General features: G+C 37.8%; 1 protein-coding gene across 12 annotated transcripts in view; it reads right to left on the reverse strand.

Annotated features, from left to right (window-relative positions):
• CDH23 (cadherin related 23) overlaps window positions 1–26,040 on the reverse strand; it is a 641,486-nt gene that overhangs the window by 250,047 nt on the left and 365,399 nt on the right. Inside the window, exon 14 of one of the 12 annotated variants that reach the window (XM_039320533.1) lies at window positions 20,457–20,516. The exons of the other annotated variants lie outside the window; for them this stretch is intronic. Coding sequence (XP_039176467.1) covers window positions 20,505–20,516 — 12 coding nt within the window. The 3' untranslated portion in view covers window positions 20,457–20,504. Of the gene's footprint in view, window positions 1–20,456; window positions 20,517–26,040 lie in introns of those variants that run through there. 12 annotated transcript variants of the gene reach the window in all.

Genomic DNA, 26,040 nt, shown 5'->3' on the forward strand with positions numbered 1-26,040 from the left:
TTTTCATTTGCACCGGTGTGAACTGGGACGGGATCAAGATGAGCGGGTCTTTTATAAACATGAATACTGAATCATATGCAAGCTTGTGCTTCTTACAGAAGCACCCAGAGAAATAAGGCCGTTTATTGAAGTTTGACAGAAGACAATACAGAACACAGTCTCGATGGCGTTAATTGGCAGATTTTGCCATTTTCATTTCATTGATTTTTCTGACTCTCTAGTATAGCTAAAATTTCTTAATGGGCAATACCTTGCATGAAAAAGCAAAGTGACAAGAAAGAATCTAAATCCATTTTTCAAGGAGACCAAATCCCTTGGTGTGATAAACTCAGGATGTGGCTCATTGTTGCTCTCTAAATCATCTGGAAAGTTGACCCCATGCAGAGAATCCTGAATGAACTAGTTCATGTTTTCTTTCATAGTATACATCCCAAGCATAATCTCCTTTCCAAAATTATTTATTTGCTTTAGCATTCAAAACAAAGTTGAACAACTCTGAGCCTTTTGACTTGCTGGATCACAAGCAGGATTCATGAAAAAATATATTGCTTGATTAGGAAACCCAATGATTTCCATATCTCTTTGCATTAAATAAAATTAAAAATAAGAAGATAGCCCTATGTATTAACATCTAACAGAATAAGGAGTAGTAAAATAATTTCCTTATCAAATCTATAGTATGTGAATCTCTTAGGAAGCAAAACATACTTTTATCATTAAAGCGGTAATGATTCTTTTTCCTCTCCACGAACTGTCTAAGTTTATACTATCCAGATGAATCTTTATGAATACTTTCAGACAAAGCACTTTTCGTCACCTATCAAGTTATTTCCAAGGCCCTGGAATAGGCAGATGTTGTTTTAAAGATATCATCTATTATAATTATCATAATTAATTTATTATAATCACCCATTTCCATGGAGCCAGGTGGCTTACAATACAAATTGTTAAAAACATGCAACTTCATAGGCAGCCTGGACATAAATAATCAGACAATAACACGTCCAATCATTCATTTGTACATATGACTAAATCAGGGGGTCTTCAAACTTGGCCCTTTTATGACTTGTGGACTTCAACTCCCAGAATTCCTCAGCCAGCATGACTTCAAATTTTCCTGGAAGACTCTACATAGCAAAGCTTTTTACCAGGAATATGTGATTCTTCACCATTTTGATTCCTTTTTTTATTGTCTGGTGTCCATACGACTCTTCACCTGGCATTCCAATGGACTGGTGTTAGGGCCATCCATCTTAGGTTCAATGTAGCGGGAAGTTTGAAGATCTCCAATATTGAGTTTGCCAGGACTGAGGTATTGCTAAGCTATTCATGGCAGTGGGTTCATCCAAAGTATTGAGAATTTTCTTCTCCTGATAGCCTACAGTCCATTTGAAAGAACTGTGCTTGACAGAGAAGCAAAACGTTGGTGTGCCATGGATCAGAACTTACATCAAAGGAGATACAGCTTTTGATTGGAGGCAGCAGATTCAATCCCTCTTTACATGTTACAGTTGGATGATGGTTTTTCCTTCTGGTTGCTCTTCTGTGGAAAACCCTCAGTTAGGTCAAATGTATCAGAAGTGACTGTAGATTGTTATTATTGTTGTTGTAATTTTTCAAAACTATTGCCACTAATTCAATCAGAGATTCTGCTGCTCTATGTGTAGTTAACATTCTTTTGTAAATCCCTTAATTTTCTCAATAGTTTGTCTTATTCACTTTGGCAATGCTGCAAAAGAACTAATTAGCTATGCTTCTAGAGCTTCATCACCCACCTGATTTTAGATGATTATCTGAGTTGCTTTTTGTCAAGGTCAAACTCTCAAAGCTATCTCTGTGTGTGTGTGGGCACCATTTAAAAACAAAGAAGTGACAAAAATATTTGAAAACAAAAGAACGAAACAACAATTAAATCCCACCCACGTTAAAATATATGCATCCTAGTAAGCCAGACCTTACCCAAAGGGGGGGAGGGAGGGAGGAAGGAGGGAGGGAGAGAGAGAGAGAGAGAGAGAGAGAGAGAGAGAGAGAGAGAGAGAGAGAGAGAATGAAAGAGATAGCAAGAGAGAAAGGAAGAAAGAAAAGAAAAGAAAGAGAACAGAGAAGAAAATAAGGATTTTTTCTTCTTTCTTTAGAAATCTAGGAACCCAGTCTTGTAAAGCCCAAAGTATGGCTGTTATCAAGTATCAACTGTAGGAAAAAGGTGCTATTTCTGCCCTCTCCAGAAAAAGTTAATATTTATACATGCTTAGCTACAGTATATTCAAAATGGAACCTAAGTCCCATAAACAGTGAATCTGGTATGCATAATTTTGTACTCTTCTTTGGGGTGCCCATCTCTCTCTGCATTTACATGTTCTGCTTGTTCCTGGCTCCCCTTTCTTCCCATATATCCATCACCCTCTTACAGTCAAACCTGGCACAGTTGCAGCTGTTGCCATAAAACCAGCTCTGAGACAAAAGCGGGAAGCAAAGCTGAGGGCAGTTCTGCTCTTCTGCACAGATTTGCAGAAAAGGGCATGTCGTACAATTTGTTCAGGAAAAAACAGCAATGTTTGACTCGTCATAAGGATTGATGAAGCAGAAATTTACATGAGAGAATGCATTTTTAAACAGCTTCACGGAGCCTGATGCTTTTGCTGGTAATAGCTTCAACATTCATCATTCCCTGAGTCCCAAGTGAATAACTCCTAAAGCTATGTAAGGTTAACTCTCTTTGTGGCAGTTTCAGGAGACAAAAGGGCTGGTAGGGTAGAGGGAAAGAAAGGGTTTAAGAAATCAGTAACATCCAAGTAGCACAAATGTGAGATTCTGAATACCCTGTCCCCAGAATTATACTCGTTGTCACTGCTCACAGGTGCTAAGACTAGTCTGTACTTCGCAATATTACGCCTTTTAGAATATAAAGCAGGGGTCTCAAACTGGCGGCCCATGGGCCGGATGCATCACACCCATCTCAGCACCGCAAAGGCAAAAAACGCCATGATACATCACTATATGTCACGTGACGTGATTGAGTTTGACACCCGTGATGTAGAGTGTTCTTTATTTTGCCAAGTCTGGACACACAAGGAATTTGTCTCTAGTGCATAAGCTCTCGGTATGCATACGTACAAACAAATAGTAGTTCAAATTTACAAGGATAATGGATGTCCTTTCACTGGTTACCTTCAAGTAGCATGTGGATATTTGTTTGTTAGGGATGCACTAAGCAGGCATCAAAGTAAATGGTGTTTGGATCAACAACTTAAGATATGCTGATGATACAGTTCTGCTTGCCAGTAAGCATGAAGACCTTCAACTTCTCATCAACAGAGTCACAGAAATATCTGAAAAATACGGCTTGAAGCTTAACACCTCAAAAACCAAGATTATGGTCATCAGCAAACAACCTGTTAATTTACCACCAATAAATTCAGAAGGAATACCACTAGAAAAAGTTGAAAGGATCGTGCACCTCAGTTCTAATTTACATGAAAGCTGGGACATGACCACTGAAGTAAAGACAAGGATAGAGAAAGCTCGAATGGCATTCTTCAAAATAAAAAAAGGTCTTCTGCAGTCACGACATAAGCCTAAGACTGAAAATCAGGCTTGTCAGATGCTATATTTTTTCTATCTTGCTCTATGGAGTAGAGAGTTGGTCTCTGACAGAAGGGCACCTGAAGAGACTAGAAGCATTTGAAATGTGGATTTACAGGCGGCTGTTACGTATAAGCTAGGTTGACAAGATCAGAAATGAGGCGGTGATAAGCCACCTGGGGAAGCCAAAGGAAATCATCAAATAATTAAATAAATGAAAATTAGAATATTTCAGACATGTGATGTGACACCTAGAAAAATACAGTATACTCCATTTAATCCTCCAGGGAAAGATTGAAGGCAAACAAGGTCCAGGCAGAAGAAGAACATCATGGCTTCAAAATCTAAGGGACTGGTTTGGACAAAACTCAGCAGCACTTTTTCGTGCGGCTGCTGATAAAAACAGGATCGCCAACATGATCACCAACATCCGATAACGGATATGGCACAAGAAGAAGAAGAAGCAGGGGGTTACAAATCATGGCGTGAATGGCCCTTTCAGTTTATAGTTATATCCTATATAGTTATGAGGGGTCTGTGGTGCTCTTTGAGCTTGGTTGTTTTCTGTCTGTTTTCTTGCAGAAATGTCATTATCCATCAGTGATGATGTTACCTAGTTCAGTAATAGAACATCTGCAAGAAAACAACCAAGCTCAGAGAGGACTTAGGATCCCTCATTTCAACCCTGAGCTACAAATATTCTCCTTTCTTGGCTATACAGTTATACCTGATCAGTATGACATAGTTTCTTTGAACATAGCTAAATTCTGCTATCCTGTCTGTAAAATTAGGAAGACTTTGGCCACCCAACTGAGGATCTTACCATTAATTGTAATACATTATTATGTCTTGTTCTGTTTTGTTTTATTTTAATGTTTTAATTTTTATTCTGTCTGTGACCATAATAAAAGATTGATCGATATCCTATAAGGCAGAAGTCCCCAACCTTTTGGGCACCAGGGACCAGTTCTGTGGAAAAAGGGTTTTCTAAGCACTGGAGAGTATGTGGCTTTGTGTGCTGCCTATATCCCACAGATGGGGCTTTGCTTGTTTATGCGGATTGGTTGCTGGCATGCCACGGCCCAGTACCGGTCCACAGACTGGGGGCTGGGGACCCCTGCTATAAGGCATGCCTCAAATTCGGCCATTTCCCAGACTGACCGGTGCCACTTTGGAGAGTCAAAGCTGGATCCTTTTGAGTTTACTCCTGTGGTTATCACAAGTGGTTCAACATATTGGAGGAGAAATGGCAAACTTGGCAAATTGTTCTGGGGGGGGGGGAATTGCAAAACCTATTTCATTCTTTTCACTTCTTTAGAAAACATCAGAATGGGGAGAGGTGGAGAAAGAAGAGGCAAAAAAAACATTGAAAATGGTGGCATCAGAAAAACAGCAATAGGGCCACCATGCCAATCTGATACAAGCCCCTCCCCTTTTGTAGACAAGCCATGCCATCACAGGCTCAAGGAGTAGAACTTGCAGTGTGTTGGCAGAATGCTGTTTTCGTCATTTTAATGAAAACTGCAAATTCTTGTAGATGCCCAAGACTGGCAGATCTTCCTGCTAGAAGATTCCTCAGAAACTTTCCAATCAGAATGCTGAGGAAGAATCCTTTAAATAAAAAGGCCTCTGAATGTTCATGTTACTGCACTGCTTCCTACTGAATGGCAATAAGACCAACAATTGTTTTATGTTTGTAAGAGCCATCTGCAATCAAAGACCTGCTGAAACAATTATATTCCCAGCAACTATTTCATTCTTCTCCAAAGCAACAAAAGTGCTCAACCTCTTGTTTTGCAATTTGGCAGGCTTCTTGCCAAAATAAACCTCTATAATGCCTATAGTTTTAATCAAACTGCTCAAGGGAGGCTTAATTAATTTGTAAAAAATAATTTCTGTACAAAAATCACTTTGTCTGCTAGCATGCAACTTAGCTCAACAGAAGGGCAACTATGACTGCAAATCTCATTAATTCTTTCTAAAAAATAAAATGACTGGCACTTTTTCTTCTGGTAAAAAATCCAAAGCTTTTTCTTAAGAGACCAGCAATTATAGGTGGCGTATGTCCATCAGCTATAAAGGGCAAACAACATCCATAAAAACTCCATAAAGTGATGATTTATATTTGATTTATTTCACATGTATTTTATATCTAGTTATTGAGATTCAATTGGAAAAAGCAATTCTTACCTTACATGCATACAAACAGGTACATATGTATACATGCACAACCACACAGAGAGTATGTGTGTATCTGTGTGTATGTATGTATATGTAAAATTAATACTATACAAGCAACTTAAGTGACGTTGAAGTACCTTAATTAATGAATGTGTAAACAAGTAATACTAATTTTAACAAGGTAGTATTTACATTTGTCCATATTAGAAACTGCTCAAACCTCTGGACAGAAAGCTTTTAAAATGCATATTGCTTTGCAATATTTACTGGCTAGAATTTATCTTGGATATACTCACAGTGATGCCCTAAAAAAACGAGGGGAAAAATATCTTTTGTCTGCATAATTATCCAATTATGTGTGATAGGATAATCAGAAAATATTAAGGGATAAATAATCCACATCAATTTTTTTTTACTTTACACAGTACTAAGGAAAAGAAATGGGTTAAATTAGAATAATGACCCAGCTGCTAGGCAGGACATCTGATGCGGAAGTTACAAATTAATATGAATAAACCTGTTTTAGAAACAGGGAGAATAAAAAAGAACAGCAAAAAATTGTTCCTCAAAATAGAAAGGCTACATTGAGAATAAAAAATCTAATTCACAATTTAATGTTTTTAAAGCCTATGTAAGAAAGTCCAACACCTGAACTTTAAGTGACTTGAGCTGGATTGCACTAGCAGCACATGAGCAATTTGTGGTATTAATAGGAAAAAAGAATAGGAAACTATTGTAACCTGTAGGGACATTTGCAATAGTTATATCTAACCTTTGCTATGTCAGCATCAAACAAGAATGGATAATTATTAGGCAAGCCTCCTTTTTCAGGAATGAAGCTTTCTGTGATCCATACAGTAGCTACATTTTGTGTTGTGGCAATGAAAACAAGACAACAGCTGATGTGAGCTTGAACACTCATTTTTTTCTTTTTCATTATGTTTAGGTAAATCTAGTGATTATTGATTAAAAATAATAAAACCGAATTGCAATAGGAAGTGAAGAAAAAGAAAATAGATCTAGGGCAGGGGTCTTCAAATTTGGCCCTTTTATGACTTTTGGACTTCAACTCCCAGAATTCCTCAGCCAGGCATGCTGGCTGAGGAATTCTGGGAGTTGAAATCCACAAGTCATAAAAGGGCCAAGTTTGAAGCCCTCCGATCTAGGGATTAGGATTAAAATAAATTTGTCTCCCATATTGCACACAGAATATTAGTGTCAAAGCAGATAAATTCATGAAAATGTTCCTCCTTGTAGAGGAGAGAGTCCAATTGCTTTTGATGGGACAAAGTTGTAAATATTGAAGCAAAGGAAGGAGGCTTCTCTTATAAATTGTACAATGATCTCCACAGATTACTTTTCTTCTAGGTTTTTCCCCACAATTCATCGTAGTGGTCAACCAACATTTATATTATTTATCCTGCATACCTTTATCAAAGTATGATAGTTTTCTCAGTTCTCTACACAGAAAACTATATAAAGATGGTATTTGGAGAAGGGCAGATTGCTTGCTTAGTCTTCTAGTAATCTTCTGTTAGAACCAATTTTGGCATAGTGTATAAAGGCACCAGGCTAAAAATTGGAAAACAGTGTGTCTTATTCTCATCTTTGGTTTATCCTGGACCACTCCTTCTTCAGCCTACACAGAAGGCAAGGCAAGCCACTTCTGAAAAGTCTTGCTACGATATATAGTTACTTTGTGTTCTAATCTGATAATATTTAAACTGGTTTTGTATTTCTACTTAAAATGAGAACATTTTATAAGTTTATTTTAACAGTAAATCCTGTTAAAATTGGTTAACAAAGGTAGAGCGGGGGCTCTCAGGGCATCAACCAGCCCCACAGTTGTGTGCTCCTATGGGCTCTCTATGCAGGGCTGCGGAGCCATGTTTCAACTACTTTTCAGAAGGCCAGGACAGTGGGGGGCTGCCTCCCCCTGGGGAGGGGGAAGAATATTCCACAGGGTGGGAGCAACAGCAGAGAAAGCTCTCTTCCTGGATCCTGCCAGTCAGAATTCTTTAACTGAGGAGTCTGCAACAAGCCATCACTTCCTGAATCTACCTGAAATGCCAGCAGTTACTAATTCATAAATAGTTATATGTATATCCAATTGTGCTGAAGCCCCTTGATTAATAGATGGACCAACTGCAGTCTAGAAGATAATTCTACTTAAGTATTTTGTACATCCCAAGCACTGTGGCAAGATTATGGTGGAATAAGAGAAATACAACGGGTTATCTCGTAGTTTATGTCCAGCCATGGACATAATCATAAGAATGCATTGATAAAAAAAATCTGTATATTCATTTAAGATGTAGATCAGGGCTCTTCAAATGTGGCCCTTTTATGACTTGTGGACTTCAACTCCCAGAATTCCTCAGCCAGCATGCCAAGTTTGAAGACCCCTGATGTAGGATAACACTTACAATTATCTCACCAATCCCTTATTTACAGATTTTGACAAACTGGAGATAGTGGGGTTAATGTGTAAGGATTAACAAAGTTAGGGGAATGGAAGCAGCAGCAATAGTTTGGCATCCCCTTATGCTAATAGTCTTGTGCTAATAGTTCTTATTATTTTATTTTATTTATTCTATTAATATATTATATTTTCATGTCTGTTTTAGAGTAATTTTTGGGTTATGCTGATCTATGACCAAAATAAACAATATTGAGCAATAGCTGGTTTTCCACTTCAATTTATGTCTGCTCTAACCAGCATTGGTGAGAAAGGACAGGAGAGACAAAAACAGCAATTTCGTTATAAATAAATCCCAAAGCATCCTGAGAATGAGGAATGGATGAAAAGAAAACTTTGAAGGACACATTTTAGTACAGTTTTAGTATGTAGGTAAAGCTGGGCATATCTAAGAAACTTCCTTGGCTCCTAGGTACAGTGATGGGATTCAGCCAGTTTGCATCAGTTTGGCAGAACCAGTAGCTAATTTTTTGTTGCTCAGGCCCAGAACCGACTTCCAGAAGCGGCATCCACACAAAGAACCGATTGTTCACATATTTGAATCTCACCACTGGCTAGGTATATTTATTTCCTACTAGTTTTAATTGTTTTAGAATTGTTTACCACCCAGGATCATTTGGTTGATTTGGGCAGTTATTGAATTGAAATGAAATTTAAAAAATCAATTTGTATTCTATGTTATATACGAAATACAGTGTTTAAAATTTTTTGCATTCTTTTGCTATGCTTGTTCATTATCTGAGCCACATTGTGAGGGTTCCTTCCTGTTTTCTGACTTTACAGGCCTTTGTTGGTCTGCTAAAATGAATCATCCTTGTTTAGGTGAGCAGACCCCCGCAATGCTGCAAAATGATGGGCAAGCCCTCCTCCAAAGATATTGCACAATTCTGGATTGGCAATTGAACTAAATTGGAGGCAACTTGTAACAGATGGAGTATGTCTCCTGACTACTGGTTGGGGAAAGAAGTGATTCAATGGTAAGAATCACTCTCTCCAAAAAGAGTGATCATGAACACTTGTTGGACTTTGGTGAACAGACACACAAACACACTATCTTGCATTCCACAAGGTACAGTGAGCAAAGCAGGTGCCTGTAGGAAACCACTTAGCTTCCATACTTGGAGCACTTGCAGAATGGAGTTATAGATTTTGACAGTGGTGGAAAATCCTGTCCCCTATTTATTCCAACTTTTCGTTCAAAATAACATTAAAACATTGATTTAAAAAGGAAACTAGAGAGCACAGGAAAAGATGGAATAAAATGAGCAAAAACCCTTAGTCTGGCTCTTCAAAGTACAACATTCCATGATGATGCAATAATTATGAGGCTGAAAAAAAACCTACTGAGAAAAAGGAGACAAGGTAGGTCAGAGCAAGCATTATAGGGTAGGTTCCCAAAGATGCTTTTTCATGAAACAATTGGACTTCCTTGATTTTCTTTGAAGACGTTTCACTTCTCATCCAAGAAGCTTCTTCAGCTCTGATTGGACGGTGGGGAATGGAAAGATTTATACTCCTTGCAGACAGCTGGTCATTTGCATTTTTTAAGCGAGTTGTTAATTTATTTATTTATTTATGAGACTTATATACCGCTTTAAGTGCAAGCACTCTCTAAGCGGTGTACACCAGTAAGCAATGTATATATATATATATATTTACATTGCCCCCAACAATCTGGGTCCTCATTTTACCTACCCCAGAAGGATGGAAGGCTGAGTCAACCTTGAGCCGGTGAGATTTGAACCGCTGACCTGCTGAACACAGTCCGAAGACACATGATGAACAAGTAATTTCTTTATTGACCTTCTCCTTACAACCAAGCAAGAACCAAAAGGCATGCAGGCCTTTTATAGAGTCCTGAACCTGGACAGTGTCAGCCAATAAGAAGCTGGCTGTTTTCGTGTCTTGTGCATGCGCACAACGCTGGCAATAGCCAGTCTGGTCCCGGGCAGCTTTTGGTCTGCCCGGGACCGTTTGCAACATTTCTGAGCCTGCTGAATGCTTCAGCAAGCTCAGGACACAACAGCTACCTGGAAGCTTATCTGTACCTTCAGAGTCACCTGAATGGTGCAAATGTGTATGGAGCCTTCTTGGAACTGTTGTTGTAGATTGGAGATAGATGATGTCCGATCCCTCCCCCTCTGTTGAGAGAGGGCTGTTCAGTTTTGACATAGATGGCCTCTTTGACCATTCTTTCAAACCAATGGTCCTCTCTGTCCAAAATGTGGACTTTGTTGTCTTCGAAAGAGTGGCCTTTGTCTTTTAAATGAAGATGGACTGCTGACTCTTGTCTTGATGGGTTTGTTCTCCTATGCGGTGTCATATGTTTATGAAGTTGTTTTTTCCCCCCAATGTACAGATCTCCACATGGCTCACTGCGCTGTGCTGCATATACCACATTGCTCAGTTTGTGTCTGGGTGTTTTATCCTTGGGGTAGACAAGCTTCTGCCTTAGTGTATTCTTGGGTTTGAAGTGTGCACGTATGTTGTGTTGGCTGAAGATCTTCCTGAACTTTTCTGATATTCCTGCAACCTATGGAATGACTACGTTGCTTTGTTTATTGTTTTCTTTTTCTTTGTCTGTTATGAAGGAGCTCATGCTAGGTCTTTTTTGAGATTTGATGAAGGCCCACTTGGGATAGCCACATGTTCTGAAGGCTTCCTTGATGTGTTTTAGTTCTTTTTCTTTTCCATCTTTGCTGGTAGGCAGGCCTTCAGCTATGTAGTGTAGGGTTCTGATAATTCTCATATTGTGCTCCAGTGGGTGGTGTGAATCAAAATGTAAATATTGATCTCTGTTTGTGGGACTTTTGTAAATTTCAATGTTAAGACTTCTGTCTTCTTTAATGCATACAGCACAATCCAGGAAGGCTAGACTATTTTCTTTAACATCTTCACGTGTGAATCTGATGTATGTGTCCACCATGTTGATATGTTTGGTGAATACTTCCAATTCCTGTGTTTTAATCTCGACCCAAGTATCGTCCATATACCTATACCAGTGAGTGGGTGGAATTCCTGTGAAGGAGTTTAGCGCTTTGGTTTCTACCTCTTCCATGTAGAGATTGGTCATAATGGGGGACACAGGTGAGCCCATGGTGCAGCTGTAGAAACCTTCACTGTATTTAAAATAGGTAGTGATCAGGCAGAGGTCCAGCTTGGCACATATGTGTCTGGGCTGAGATTGATTCTGTAACCTAGGGTGTTGTCTTGTAGTAGACGTTTTTTCACTACCGTGACAGCTTCAGTTGTTGGAATGCAAGTGAAGAGTGAAGTCACATTATAGGAAACCATGGTCTCATCCACCTCCAGTTTTATTTTCCAAACCTTGCTAGCAAAGTCGTGTGAATTATTGGTGTGATGAGTGGTGTTGCCAACTAGAAGCGCTAATATGGTAGCTAGATATTTTGCAATGTTGTAGGTGACAGAGTTGATGCTGCTAACAATTGGTCTGAGTGGCGTTCCCTCTTTGTGGATTTTGGGGAGTCCATATATGCATGGTGTGAGTTCCCCAGGGTAAAGATGTTAGTAGCTTGTTGACGTCTAATCTACAACAAAGTCCTTTCAACAGTTCCAAGAACCACCAGCCTACCTGCACATTTCTTAGAACTTCACCAATTTGCAGGGACTTTTCTTAGCCCTAATTGTCTTAAAAACCTAGATCTAAATGCTGAGTCTACTTTTAGATTAAAGGTGGATTCTTGGTTTAGAAATGTAATGTATCGATATATTATAAAGGCAGACTTTCATCAGAACAAACTGGGTTCAGATATTTGCTCAATGTTGTGGACAAAGGACAATTACTTCAGACTCACCCTATATTACTACTATTCCTCTTAAAAAGTATAAATATAATATATTACACTATTATATTATTATCTAACATTACAGTGATAATATACTGCCTTTTTGACATCTTGGGGAAAATGTTTCCTGGCAAGTAATAAAATAAACAATAATAAAAATCAAAACATTCAATAACAATTGAGAACACACATGACATATAAATTGGGATAGCAAAGACTGGGAGAAAATGATTCATAGGGACTATAACAAAAGAAAAATTCTTCTTTTAATGTGCTATTATCTACAGGGTAAGGATGTCCTTGCAAAACAAATAACACCAGTTTAGCTAAATCAAGGGGCTTCTTGTTTATTTTCTTCTGGCTGAAGTTTTGGCTTTATTTAAAAACCAAGGAATAAAAGTATTGGGAAGCAAATTGCTTTGGCCAGAAACACTCTGCTCAAAAGAGCTGTCGCAGGAAAGCAATTACCGACTGTCAAAAACCTGTCAAGGCATCAGAGTGACTGGCCATGATTCTCATTGCTACGTACTGGTTGCCAGCCACAATGTGATCTTCTGTGTGATAAGTAATGGAACAGAGATATAGGAGCAAACACAGGGTATATGCAAATGTTAGCATTAGGGTCAAGCATGGCTAAAGAAAGGATTATTTTACCCCTCTCTGGAATTCAAGGCTCCTGTCCTACACTGTAAATTAGATTGACAATAAATTTTATCTGAATGCAATTTCATGTAGAATGATATAGAAACTGTCTTACATGCCACTTAGAAACAATAATATACTTAATAGTGAACGTTGGTATTGGTCCAAGTCTTCCCTAGAGGCTGTAGAAGAGAACCGTGTCATTTTATGTCACCTGATAAATTAAGAACTGCAAATTTAAGAATTCCTTAATTTATGCTAACATTTTCTGCATTAATGGAAAAAATGTAAGATGAGGTAATCCTCAACTTACAGTCATTATTTAGTGACCATTCAAAGTTACGATGGCACTTTAAAAGTGACTTACAACTAGTTATTGCAGTTACCAAAACTGGAGCATCCACTGATCAAAATTTGGGTATTTGGCAACCAGCATATATTTATAACAGTTGCAGTGTCCTGGGGCCATGTGACTCAGCCAACCTTCCCAGCCAGCTTCCAAAAAATGCAAAATCAGTCAGGATGCCTGATTTGCTTAATAACCACTTAATAACTGCGATGGGGTTTTTTTAACCATTGTGGCAAAAGAGATTGCAAAATTGGGTGCAATTCACTTAACAATTGCCTTGCTTAGTAATGGAAATGGTGGTCGCAACTGCTGTCATGTCAAGGATTATCTGTATAAATATAACATCTCTGTAGATAGAATCTCTACTGAATCTACATCCATAAACAGAAGAACTAGAGAGCCATCTTCTCTGTGGTGTGTTTGAGAATAAAATAATAGAATTGGAATGGACCTTGGAGGTCTTCTGGTCCAACCCCCTACTCAGTCAAGAAGCTCTACACCATTTTAGATAAATGGTTGTCCAATTTTTTCTTAAAAACTTCCAGTGTTGGAGCACCCACAACATCTGGAGACAAGTTATTCCACTGATTAATTGTTCTCACTCTCAGGAAATTCCTTCTTAGTTCTAGGCTAGTTCTCTCCATTGCTTCTTGTCCTGCCTTCAGGAACTTTGGAAAATAGGTCAACCCTTCTTCTGTATGGCAGCCCCTTAGATACTGGAACACTGCTATCATGTCATCTCTAACCCTTCTTTTCATTAGACTAGTCAGAACCAATTCCCACAACTGTTCTTCACACGTTTTAGCCTCCAGCCCCCTAATCATCTTTGTTGCTTTTCTCTGCACTCTTTCGAGAGTTTCAACATGTTTTTTATAATGTGGTGACCAAAACTGGATGCAGTATTTCAATTATATAGTGCATGCTTACTTATAGTTGCCATTATTCCTCTTCTTAATAATTGAATAAAATCTATTCTGTGGCCCCTTCCCTCACCTTAAAATGAAGGATGTAGTGCTCCTGAATGATCTGGCATGTGGCAGAACAATCAGTAAAATGGCAACAGCTCAGCTCAGGAAAGAGGGAAAAATTAGGTGAGTAGCCTTCAAAAGAAACAATTTACTTTCTAATACCCTACACAAAAATACTCCACCAAGGAGAGATCCTATCATCCTTACATAGTAAGCACAAACCATGCATGAATTCTAAAATGGCAAAGAAGACAAAAGGAACAACTCAATTGTTGCTCCTGAAAATCAAGGAGACATAGTTGTAATAGGACAAGGGATCAGTGAATTAGTTTTTCTGGCATAGCCATTCTTATTTTATAGAAGCTATGACACTTTACATAATGTCAATATAGAGTAGCTCATTTGTACCATGTCAAGAATCCAGAATAGGGAAATAAAAGGTGTGAATTGAGAAATCAAATCAAATCAAATCAGTTTATTACAGCCATATGGCCAGAAACAGTAAAATATCCAATTGTAGACTAGTTATACATACATATAGAAAACTGCACTGAGTATGATCTAATGATGAGAACACATATAATAAAATTAATTTTAAAAGGGTTATTAACAAGATCTAAAATATTTATCTTAATTTATGTTTCCGATGAATCCCCAGTACTGCTGCGCAGAATCTAGCCACCTGTGCCATAATCACAGCCTGTTTGTCCTTAAGCAGCCACTGGAGATAAGTAGTGTCAGAACGGCCAGGATACCTATTGATTATTGGGAGGATAAAATTTTTTTAAACATCTCTATAGAAAGAGCATCGAAGGAGGATGTGTCCAATGGTCTCCACCTCTCCTGAGCCACAGGAGCAGAGTCTTTCAGTCAATAGTAATCTTTTTATACTTCCTGTACAAGACAGATGATGGAAATGCATGGCACCGTGCAAGCAAAAATACTTTCCGGTGATTTGCTGATTCCAACTGGCTAAGATAACTGGCAGCAATAACGATATATCTAATAGCACTATTGAGAAAAATAAATCATCAATTCGCATCAATATTGAAGACATACATGCCAAGCAAAAACAACCAGAACTGCTTGTGAAGAGCCCCAATAGTAGTTTATTGCTAGTTGACTATACAGGTAGTCCTCAACTTACGACCACAATTGAACCTCAAATTTCTGTTGTTAAGTGAGACATTTATACCATTTTATGACTTTTCTTGCCACAGCTGTTAAGTGAATCACTGCAATTGATAAGTTAGTAACCTGGTTGTTAAGTGAATCTGGTTTCTCCATTGACTTTGCTTGTCAGAAAGACAAAAAAGATGATCACATGACCCTAGGACACAGCAAAGGTCATCAATATGAGACAGTTGTGAAGCATCTGAATTTTGATCACATGATCATGAGGATGCTGCAAAGGCTGTGACTATGAAAAATGGTCATAAGTTACATTTTTCTGCGCTGTTGTAACTTTGAACAGTCACTAAACGAACTGTTATAAGTTAAGGACTATCCGTATTACAAGAATCTCACCAGACAGACTGTATTCCCTTGGAAATGGCATGGCAAGGCTTCAAGGATACTGGGGGAGGTCTGGCCTGTGCCAGTTGCTGCAGGGCAATGACTCTAAACCTGGGCCCCTCTTGACTCCTCCCTCCAGTCTAGATGGAGATTCTACACAATATAGGAGCTAATCCCCAGAGAAAATGCTCTGCAATGGAAAATTATTGCTCTGTTAAGGGAACTTGGCACACTTAGGATGGCAAAGTAATGCTGGTCCCATGCCATACTATAGCTCACCATCTTGAGATTTATTGCTAATATTATCAACATTAAAATACATATTAGCTCAATGATAAGAGAGAATCCTACACATGATTTACACATTCAGAATCCTCAAAATGAGCAGATCAGTAAATGTTGGAAATTTCTCTTCTTCAAAGACTGGAATCAAATATTTCAGCATGTTTAGCAGGTGAAGAAGCTTTGACCTCTGTTGTATTATTTTGAAACATGATTACTTATGCCAGCACCCAAAACTATGCCTCTATTATCTTATCAGATGAAAAGAAGTGTTCCAGTGAGGTACTAGTCAGAGTTGAAGGCAGAAAGTTTCCTTCTAAACTGGAGGCAATGTGGTCATTTCTCTGAATTCACCAAAAGCTGAGCCTTCACGTTTTAAACTGTTCTTCCATCCAAACTATCCCTTCTCAAAGCAGCTTTTCACAAAGAAATAAACAAATCCAACTCATAAGGTAGGCTGGCTACATTTGTGTGTTACACTTTTACTGATTTACAACAATCATATCTTCCTAATGAGTAGCAGATATGTTGATCATTAGGCTGTTTTCTAATACTTTAACCTAACAAGCCACAAAAGCAAGCACATGCTTTGAACCTTTGAAGTGTTCAAATCAGGAATAAAGAACTCACACATTATTGCAAACTGAGAGGAGAAGAATGCACTACATTTTGTTCCCATTTTCAGCCTTATTCTTTTTCATTTCTCAATGATTTTGCAAGTTTCAATCAGGAACAGTTGGACTATCCTTACTAGAGAACTTAAGAGAGGTGGTGTATAAAGGCGATTGATTAGAGAAAAGAACAGAAGGGAAAAAAGAAGCAGAGGACAGTGGAATGAAAGGAATAATAAAAGGGACGATACTGTTAAAATGTCAAAATGGCCCTTGAGAAGCCTAAGATTGCAGAACCTCAATGGATACAGACAAGTAAGTGAAACTAGCAACTAGCTAACTCTATAGAAAACGCCAGGGAGAAAATGCCAATCAACCCCCCAAGGGAATTACAGACTTTTTCTACCATATCTTCTCAGGTGTTCAAAATGGGGAGTCCCATCTTCTTGTGATTGTGTTTTATAACAGTTGACCTCCTTGTCATCATTGCTAGCATAGTTCACGGAGTTGACAAGATGGCAGACTCTTCATTTTACATGGAGTGATTCAAGATAGCCAATTTGTTGCTCAAATTTTTCAAATGCTATATTATACTGATTGTTACTAAAGGAATTGTGGTTAAGGAAGTGGTTCCATACTAATAAATTACTTTCCCCATGTGGTTTTACCTTCCCAGGCCCCAAAGTGACACCAGGACAATTTAGATGCTTGCCTCTCCAGGTTTTATTGGAGCTTTGCAGATAGACCATTAGCAAGTCCTCAACTAATGAACCATATTGATTTATATTCTCTTTCTCTTGTCTGTTTAAATAGCAAATGGCATATCTGATAGATCAAATAACCAAACATTAGTTTGCTGATCTCTCAGGCACTTTCCTGTTAGGTCTGTAATGAATTTTTCAATATAGCAAGATGGAAGAAATTAAGATCATAGTCTAAAGAAGAAAACATAAATCACCCCCATGAATTCTGAAATGCTTATGTGAAATGTTTTTCCATATAATCATGGTCTATTTTTTATCTTCTTTGCTACATCAAAAATGCTGAACTGTCTGTGTAACTTTGACTATTAGGCAACTATTCCCTAGCAATCAAGGGAGCCAATATAGGGAGTTCTTGACTTACAACCATTTTTTAGCAAGTGGTTACAATGGCACTGAAAAATGTTACTTATGACAGATTCCTGTACTTACAACCATTGCAGCATCCCCATGATCAAGTGATCAACATTCAGGTGCTGGGCAACCAGCATTTATTTATGATGGCTGCAGTGTCTTATGGTCTTGTGATTACTTCACGACATACCCAGTTGACCTCTGACAAGTCAGTAGGGGAAGCTGGATTCACTTAATGAACATGTGGTTCACTTATCTACTTAATTCATTACAAATGTTGAGATGAAAGTTCTTTGTCCAACAAATGTACCAAAATGCATTTAGAAAAGCATAGTAAAATATATTTAGAAACAGACATTTGAAGAAATAGGTCCAGACTCCTATGTTTATAAAATCTTTAAAGGCATTTGTGATACTTTCCAGTAACATTTTGTATAGATTATATTGTACTAGTATTTAGTAGTAAACCAGTTGGGTACTGATAAATTGACTAAATTAGTGGACCAGCAAAATGCTGTGAACATAGTACGCTTGGACTTTGGCAAGGTATTTGACAAAGTAGATCACAACTTACTTTTTGGTAAGATAGAAAAATGTGGGTTAGAGAGCATCACCACCAGATGGGTTCAGAACTGGCTAACCAACCATTCTCAATGTGTAGCCCTCAATGGAACTATATCTACATAGAGGGAAGTATGCATTGGGGTACCCTAAGATTCTGCCTTAGGCCCTGTACTCTTCAACAGCTTCATAAATTATTTAGGTGAGTGGACAGAAGAGGAACTCATCATATTTTCAGATGACAGCAAACTAGGGGGGGAATAGCCAACGTTTTAGAAGATAGGTTTCAGATCCAGAAAGATCTTGACAGATTTGACCTATCCAACAAAATGCAAATCAATTGCAAGAAAAATAAGGTTCTACACTTAGGCAAGAAAAATCAAATGCACAGGTATAGAATAGGTAGTACCTGGCTCAACAGAAGCAACAGGGAGACAACCTGTTCTCCAAAGGAATTGAAGGCAGGCCAAGAAGTAACAGATGGAAACTTATCAAGGAGACATCCAACCTAAAACTAAGGAGAGATTTCCTGACAGTGAGAACAATTAACCAGTGGAATGGCTTGCCTCCAGAAGTTGTGGGTGCTCCATCACTGGAGAGACTGGACAGCCATTTGTCCAAAATGGTATAGGATCTTCTGTTTGAGCAGGGGGTTGGACTAGTAGACCTCCAAGGTCTCTTCCAACTCTGTTATTCTGTATTCTGTAAATACAATATATATGATAGAATTTCCCTTTTTCTTTTTTACTTTTCTAAGGTTTTGCTAACTGTATACTATATATTAAGAATGTTTTAAAAACAATTTTAAAGTTTACAAATTAATGCAAGGCAAGGTGGAACTGATTTATGAAAGGAATCAATACAGGGCACTATCTCCCTATGGTCATGTGATACATAGCTTAATGATGAATTATCCAGTCCCAATCGTAATCATAAGTCAAGGACTACCTGTAGGTATTACTGGCTGATCTCAAAAAGCCACACCTTATTAGATGTCAAATAATAAAATTAGGTGTCAATAATAAAATTAGGTGTCAAATAATAAATATCCCAGCTTTTTTTTTAAAAAAAACTTCCACTTTTTCAGGGGTAAGTTCGAGAAATAATACAAAGTATTTTGGCCTAATATCTTTATTTTGCTCTCACCAATCATAATGGATGGATGACTCACCTTAAACTTAAACTAAAACTTTCCCCAATATACAGTTGTCTTCAAAGTGCTAGCAAAGCAGAAAAATAAATTGGGGTTGGAAAGAGACGGAAGAAAAATCACAATGCCAAAAGATTAATCATTTATTTGTTCTCTAAAGAATATAATTTGAAGTGCTATAAATGTATTACTACTGGTTTCTCTCATTCACTTTTTTTGCTTATGTTATTCCATTCTCTGAAAGAGTGCATTTATGCTGACAGCTCCATCAGGACCCATAAGCTGTTGTGAAAGCTGTAGGGTCTCTCTCTCTCTCCCTTCCTTTCTTTCTCTATTTAGTCCTGGTGCTGTCGCACTTCCTATTCTGCTTTGTTTGGGTTTTTACAGATTGATGTTTAGATTAAGGAGATAAACAGAAGCAAAGAGTATTGCATTTTTTTTTCAAGATAATTTTTATTAAATTTTTGACATTTTACAAAAACAAAAACAAAACTATCTTCCCCCCAACCTTCCCAACCCTCCCATTCCCTCCCCCGACCTTCCCAGAGCTGGATATAGGCTTAATTAGAATTTCATCAAAAAATCTTAAAAAAAAGATATAAACCATAAATAAATCTAACATTAGTTAAAAATCTAAATACATTAATTAGAAATATTATAAAATGATTAACAATAATATATATATATAAAAAAAAACATGAATACAGAAGATAAATGTTTAGAAAAGAAAAGAATGAGAAAAGGGAAAAAAGAAGAACAAAAAAAGAAAAAAAAACCCAAAATATTCCATTTTGAATATAAATTGTTAAAAAACTAAATAATATTTTTATATCTAACTTATATTGTATAAAATCTATCCATTTTTTCCATACCACAACATACTTCTCTTGCGATTGATCCTTCAAAAAAGCCGAAATCTTTGCCATTTCCGCCAAATAAGAAACTTTAAGAAACCACTCTTGCAAAGTAGGCAAAGATTCCTTCTTCCAACATTGCCCTACTAACAACCTTGCGGCTGTAATTAAATTTAACATCAGTGTAATCTCCTTAGTATCACAATCAATAATGATACCTAACAAAAACAATTGTGGGGTAAATTTTACCCTCCTTCTAAAAATTCTTTGAATATTCCACCATATCTTAATCCAAAAGGCTTTTATATTTTTACACGACCACCAAATATGATAATAAGTAGCATCCAAACATCCACATCTCCAACATTTAGGCTGTAAGTCAGGATACATACGAGACATTTTTTGTGGATCAAGGTGCCATCTGTAAAACATTTTATAAAAATTCTCCCTTAAATTCTGGGCTTGTGTAAATTTAACATTTCTCACCCAAATAGTTTCCCAAGTATCTAATAAAACTGGTTCACCAAAATTTTGTGCCCATTTAATCATACATTCTTTAACTAATTCTGCTTCTGAATCCAATTCTATTAACACCCCATAAATTCTCTTAATGTGAGTTCGTCTTTGATCTTTTACTTGTTTAAAAAAATTTCTCATCTTCTCTAAGCAAACCCACATTACAATCTACCTTCCACCTATCCACAATTTGTCTATACTGAAACCATGAATATATAATATTTTCTTGTGCTAAATTTTCCAAAGATTTTAACTGCCAATTTTTACCATCCCATCTAAGTAATTGTGCGTAAGAAACACTATCCATCTTAACTCCTCTCCTTATCCCCTCTATCGCATGCCATCGCATAGCCCATAATGGAATTTTAGAATCACTTATATAATATTTCCTCCAAACCCGAAGTAAAGAAATCCTTATAATATGAGATTTAAAAGCCCTATCAACCTTTTTATTAAAAATTAAATAGGCATGCCATCCAAAAAGTAAATCCCAACCCTCCAAGAGGAGTATTTCTGCATTTGTTAAATTAACCCAATCACTAAGTAATGTTAAAACCACAGCATCATAATACAGTTTCAAGTTCGGTACCTTGAGTCCACTTCTCTCACGAGTATCTTGCATAATTTTAAATTTTACTCTTGGCTTTTTCCCTGCCCAAATAAATTTGTTGATACCTTTCTGCCATTCATTTAAATTAACCTCGTTCTTTAAGATAGGTATCATTTGAAATAGAAAGAGAAACTTTGGCAGAACATTCATTTTAATCACCGCAATTCTTCCCAAAAGAGATAATTGCAACTTCTCCCAATTTTTCAAATCTCTTTGTATCTTGACCCACAGCTTTTCATAATTAAGAGTATTGCATTTTGACAGACAGACAAGAACTTCAGATCTGTCACTATGCTACCTAGTAATTCTTCCATTCTTTCTCTTCACTTCCTTTTCAGAGATGAATTGATAGGAATATTTAAAAGGAGCAAATAGCTCAGGCAGAACAAAACAAAACAAACAAACAAAAAAAACCCAACCTCTTTGTATTTAGGTTTCCGGACAATTTGGAATCTCTTTCTCCTTCTCTGATTATTTAACAATTTACCATTCCACACATTTGCAGGTTTTCCTCTCTAACCGCAGATAAAGAATTCAATTTTCTTTTAAATGGTAGGGGAAATTGAAAGGGATTTTGTTCTGTTTAAACACAGCTGGAGTCTCTGGACTGGGGGGGGGGGCTGAACAATGAGATCAATTAAGATGCCAATGGAAGAGGAGGTAAGCCGGGAAGGGAAAGAGGTGTGGCATGAAAAACAGGGAAGAGAAAATGTGAAAGGTATGAACTCATTTTTGTGATATTGCTCCTCATTTCATACTTGCAAAAGTAGATTTGGGCTGTCAGCTTAAAGGTTTCCAATATGTTCAGCAAGAGAGAGAAGCACTGATAACTGCTTAATGGAAATAGTGAATTTCAAGCATCTACTGTACAGGGCTTGTCTGCGCTTTTTCATGTACCATATCTGTCCAAGTGGGGCAATTTTCTCACATCCTAAGTTCCGTGTATATGCTGCATTTCTTATTCATATCTATCTGGATCAGGAAGATGTGATAAAAGTGAACCTTGGCAATAGCATGTTATGGACCTTCTCAGATTGGTTAAGTGTTCAAGTGTGTCACTACTCTTTCTTTTATGAAAAAAGTACCAAGTCTTGTATATGATTAGCAGGGTTATCATTCTTTCTGAATTCTCTGCTTACCTATAATTAATCACACATTCTAGGACTCTTAGGTGAAGATGCTCTCAAATTGAGTTTATCTCTTGGGGATTATGTAGATATAGCAATGCCCTTTGCTTGGCAACAGTGCAAAACAAGTTTGCCAATGCCTTATTATAGCTCCTGTCAAAGCAGGATCACATCAAGGAGGAAAACAAGATAAAACAAAACCACATTGACTAACGGAATCAATGTAGACTCCACATCGGATGGCCAGAGAGTCAGCACAGTCCCAATTCTGGTTTTGCTTCTCATCACATCTGCCAAATTCCCATGCGTATTCCCTATGCCAAAACTAGGTCACTGTAACCCATGCTATCCATGTATTCTCTAGGAGTGGAATTCAACTCCAGGGCAACTTGTGTTGAATTCTACAATGAACAAGTTGTTATAATAAGGAAGAAAAACAAGAAAAATATGATGGTCTTGATAATAAATCCATATGGCTTAAAGAAAAGGAAGTTTCAACACTGACAAAATAAGTCTGAACAAAGTGTTCCAAAAACAAGCTGTTGTTGCAAACCATCCAGCATGCTATATGCATGTGCTAAATAAATAAATGCAACCTTCCGAAGCAAGAAATAAGCATGATGATGTCTGACAAATTGTTTCTGCATCATCCCTGCTGGATTTTGGTCTGCAGTTCCCTCGTTCCAGTTTCTACTGTCTGTTGCTAAGTTTTTAACTGGGACTATTTGTAAGCTATTTGATTCTGAATTATATGTTTGCAGGCAGCTTACCAAACGGTCTATAATTATATTCAGAGGTGTATTACAATAGCCTACAAAACCTGAAACAAAGTGCAACTTTGAAAAGGGAAAATTTGGGATCTGGAACAGAGATGTGGGAGTGGGAGTCAGGTAGTCCTCAATGTACGATCATAATTGAGCCCAGAATTATGGTCATAAATTGTCCTGGTCATTGAGTGAGTCATCACATGGTTGGCATAATTTTATGTCATTTTTTTGTGGTGGTGGTTAAGCTAACACTGTGGTTGTTAGCTGATTTGGCTGCAAATGTTTTGTCTCCATTCGGGGGGGGGGGACATCTTCAGTGCACTTTGAATTGTGCTCGCCTATCAGAGCACTGGCCTTTAAATACCTTTTTGTATGATGTAAATTGGTGTGGGTGTTATTTGTCCAGATGTTTCTGAGTCATGGTCTGGTTTCCGGCTGTTTGATTGGCTGTTTGTGGTTGCTGAGTCATAGCCCTTGGTGTTTAAGTATCATCTGTGTGATGCAAATGGTATTTGTTCATTTGGTTGCTGCTGAATCATGGTCAGGTTTCAGGTCTGCTTTCGGTTTGTTTGGATGGCTGGATGGCTGTTGTTGTCAAGACGTGGTCTGGTTTCTTGTGGGTGGAGGTTGTGATAATAAACACTGATTTCCAACAAAAAAGTCATAAATTATGGTCATGACTGCAGGACACTGCAAATGGCTGTAACTGCAGGCCAGCTGCCAAGTGTCCAAAATACAGCCATGTGACCATGGGGGCATCAGATTATTCCAAATTTTCTAAATTATTATTCCAAATTATGCCCTTACTTTTATGTTTCCCAAGATCCAAAATGTACTTTTTTCTTAACATATTTTGTCTTTGCTTTATGCAGCTGACTTAATTCAGCTAACATAAATTCATTGTTTTGCAAAATTTATTTGATTAGATCAGGTAAAATAATTTGAATGTAACCACTGTGTTTTCATTATAAAATATTTGTAGTAGAAAGGAGTGGAGACATTATTGTTAGGCCGGTGCAGCATGCTGGATTTGATACAAAGTTCTTTGAAGGATGCAGGGGTGCAGACAGAGCACCTGCCTTCTATTTCCCAATGCAGCTATTTCTTAAAAGACCCAGCTGCTTTAAGAGAAGTATACCTGTGCTACTTTTTCACTCCAAAGCATCTTTCTGGAATCTGATCTGAAGCTCTGCATAATGGTAATTATTGAATTTTGCATTGTATGTGTTCTTTTTAAATCCTTTGGTATGCATAGCTCCTTACCCTTATAATATTATTTTAGTTGGGAGAATCAGAAGGAGGAAGAAGCAAATAAACATTCTTAGATGGCCAAATCTGCCAGCTCATGGAGACTCTGTTTTTAATGGAAAATATACTGCCACCTTAGATTTTTTGCAAAAGTCCAACTTGCTGCCTCCGTTGGTTTTTTTCACCTCTCTTGCTCTCACCCCATAACTCTTTGCTAGCCTTCAAACTAGTAAAATCCACACCACAATGCTTCATGATAAAGTCATCACCTCTGGACAGGATCAGTGATTAGGGAGAACATTTTAAGAGTTCTTGAAACTTCTGCTCTAGAAAGTTAAAGAGCCAAACCAGAATGTGGATTAAGAAAATGGAAGATTAGTATTCTTCTTCTTCAGCCTAAAACAAATATCATTCTTAATAGGCTGAAGAAGTAAAATGCTATTGGGAGAAGGGAAGATCAAAAAATATACTATTAATTAATATACTAATTATGGAATTACAAAAAGTAATTATTATTGACTGTTAATTAACTACTATTGATTGTTTTTTTTTCAAAATATATGAACCAAGACAACATGCTGTACACTAGGTACTAAGGGTTGGTATTGTAAAAAATTAATAAAATATTTTTTTAAAAAAAGAGAAAAAAAATGGAAGATTAAAAGAAAACTCTCTATTATAGCAATAAAATAGCAAGCATACTGAAGCAAGATAAACCAGACCAACCTGTTATTTCATTATTTTCAGTTAGCTAACATAAGGCATAATAGAACATAGAATAATAGACTTGGAAGGGATCTTGGAGTTCTTCTAGTCCAACCCCCTGCTCAAGCAGGAGACTCTATACCATTTAAGACAAATGGTTGTCCAGTCTCTTTTTGAAAGCCTCCAGTGATGGAGCATCCATAACTTCTGAAGACAAGCTATTCCATTGGTTGATTGCTTTCACTATTAGGAAATTTCTCCTTAGTTCTAGGTTGCTTCTCTCCTGGATTAGTTTCCATCCATTGTTTCTTGCCTTTCCTTTTGCTGCTTTGGAAAACAGTTTGATTTTTATAGGAGCCCCTCAAATATTGTAACACTGCTATCATGTCATCCCCTAGTCTTTTTTTTCATTAGACTAGACCAGTGGTGGCGAACCTATGGCACACGTGCCAGAGGCAGCACTTGGAGTCGTCTCTGTGAGCACATACACCGTCTTCCCAGCCCTGCCTCCTCCCACAGCCCCCTCCTCACCAGAAGCCCCTGGAGGAGAGTCACCCCCAAGCGCAGCCCATACAAAGTAGTGCAGCCAAGGACATGGTAGCAGAACAGCGGGGACAAGACTTCACCCTTGCGCCCCATCACATGCAGATGATGCTGCGGGGCACGGGTGGACGGCTGCCTGTGTGATCTGTGACGGGCCATGGAGGTGGTGGGTGGCCCAGCGGGCAGGGCGCAGTGGGGATGAAGGTGGGAGGGTTGGGCACTCAGTCTCTAAAAGGCTTGCCATCACTGGACTAGACCATACCCAATTCCTTTAATCATTCTTTGTATGTTTTAGCCTCCAGCCCCCTAATCATTTTTAACCTGTATATGTGTGTGCGCATATGAAGTCTCTTACGTATGAGACCCAGCTGAAAATTGAAAAAGCACGGATTCTGGATGAAAGCGGTTAATATGAGAGTGACTTTAATT

The sequence above is a fragment of the Crotalus tigris genome, unplaced genomic scaffold (assembly GCF_016545835.1).
Source record: "Crotalus tigris isolate CLP2741 ecotype Arizona unplaced genomic scaffold, ASM1654583v1 scf7180000023654.2194447, whole genome shotgun sequence".
In the NCBI taxonomy this organism is placed as follows: domain Eukaryota; kingdom Metazoa; phylum Chordata; class Lepidosauria; order Squamata; family Viperidae; genus Crotalus; species Crotalus tigris.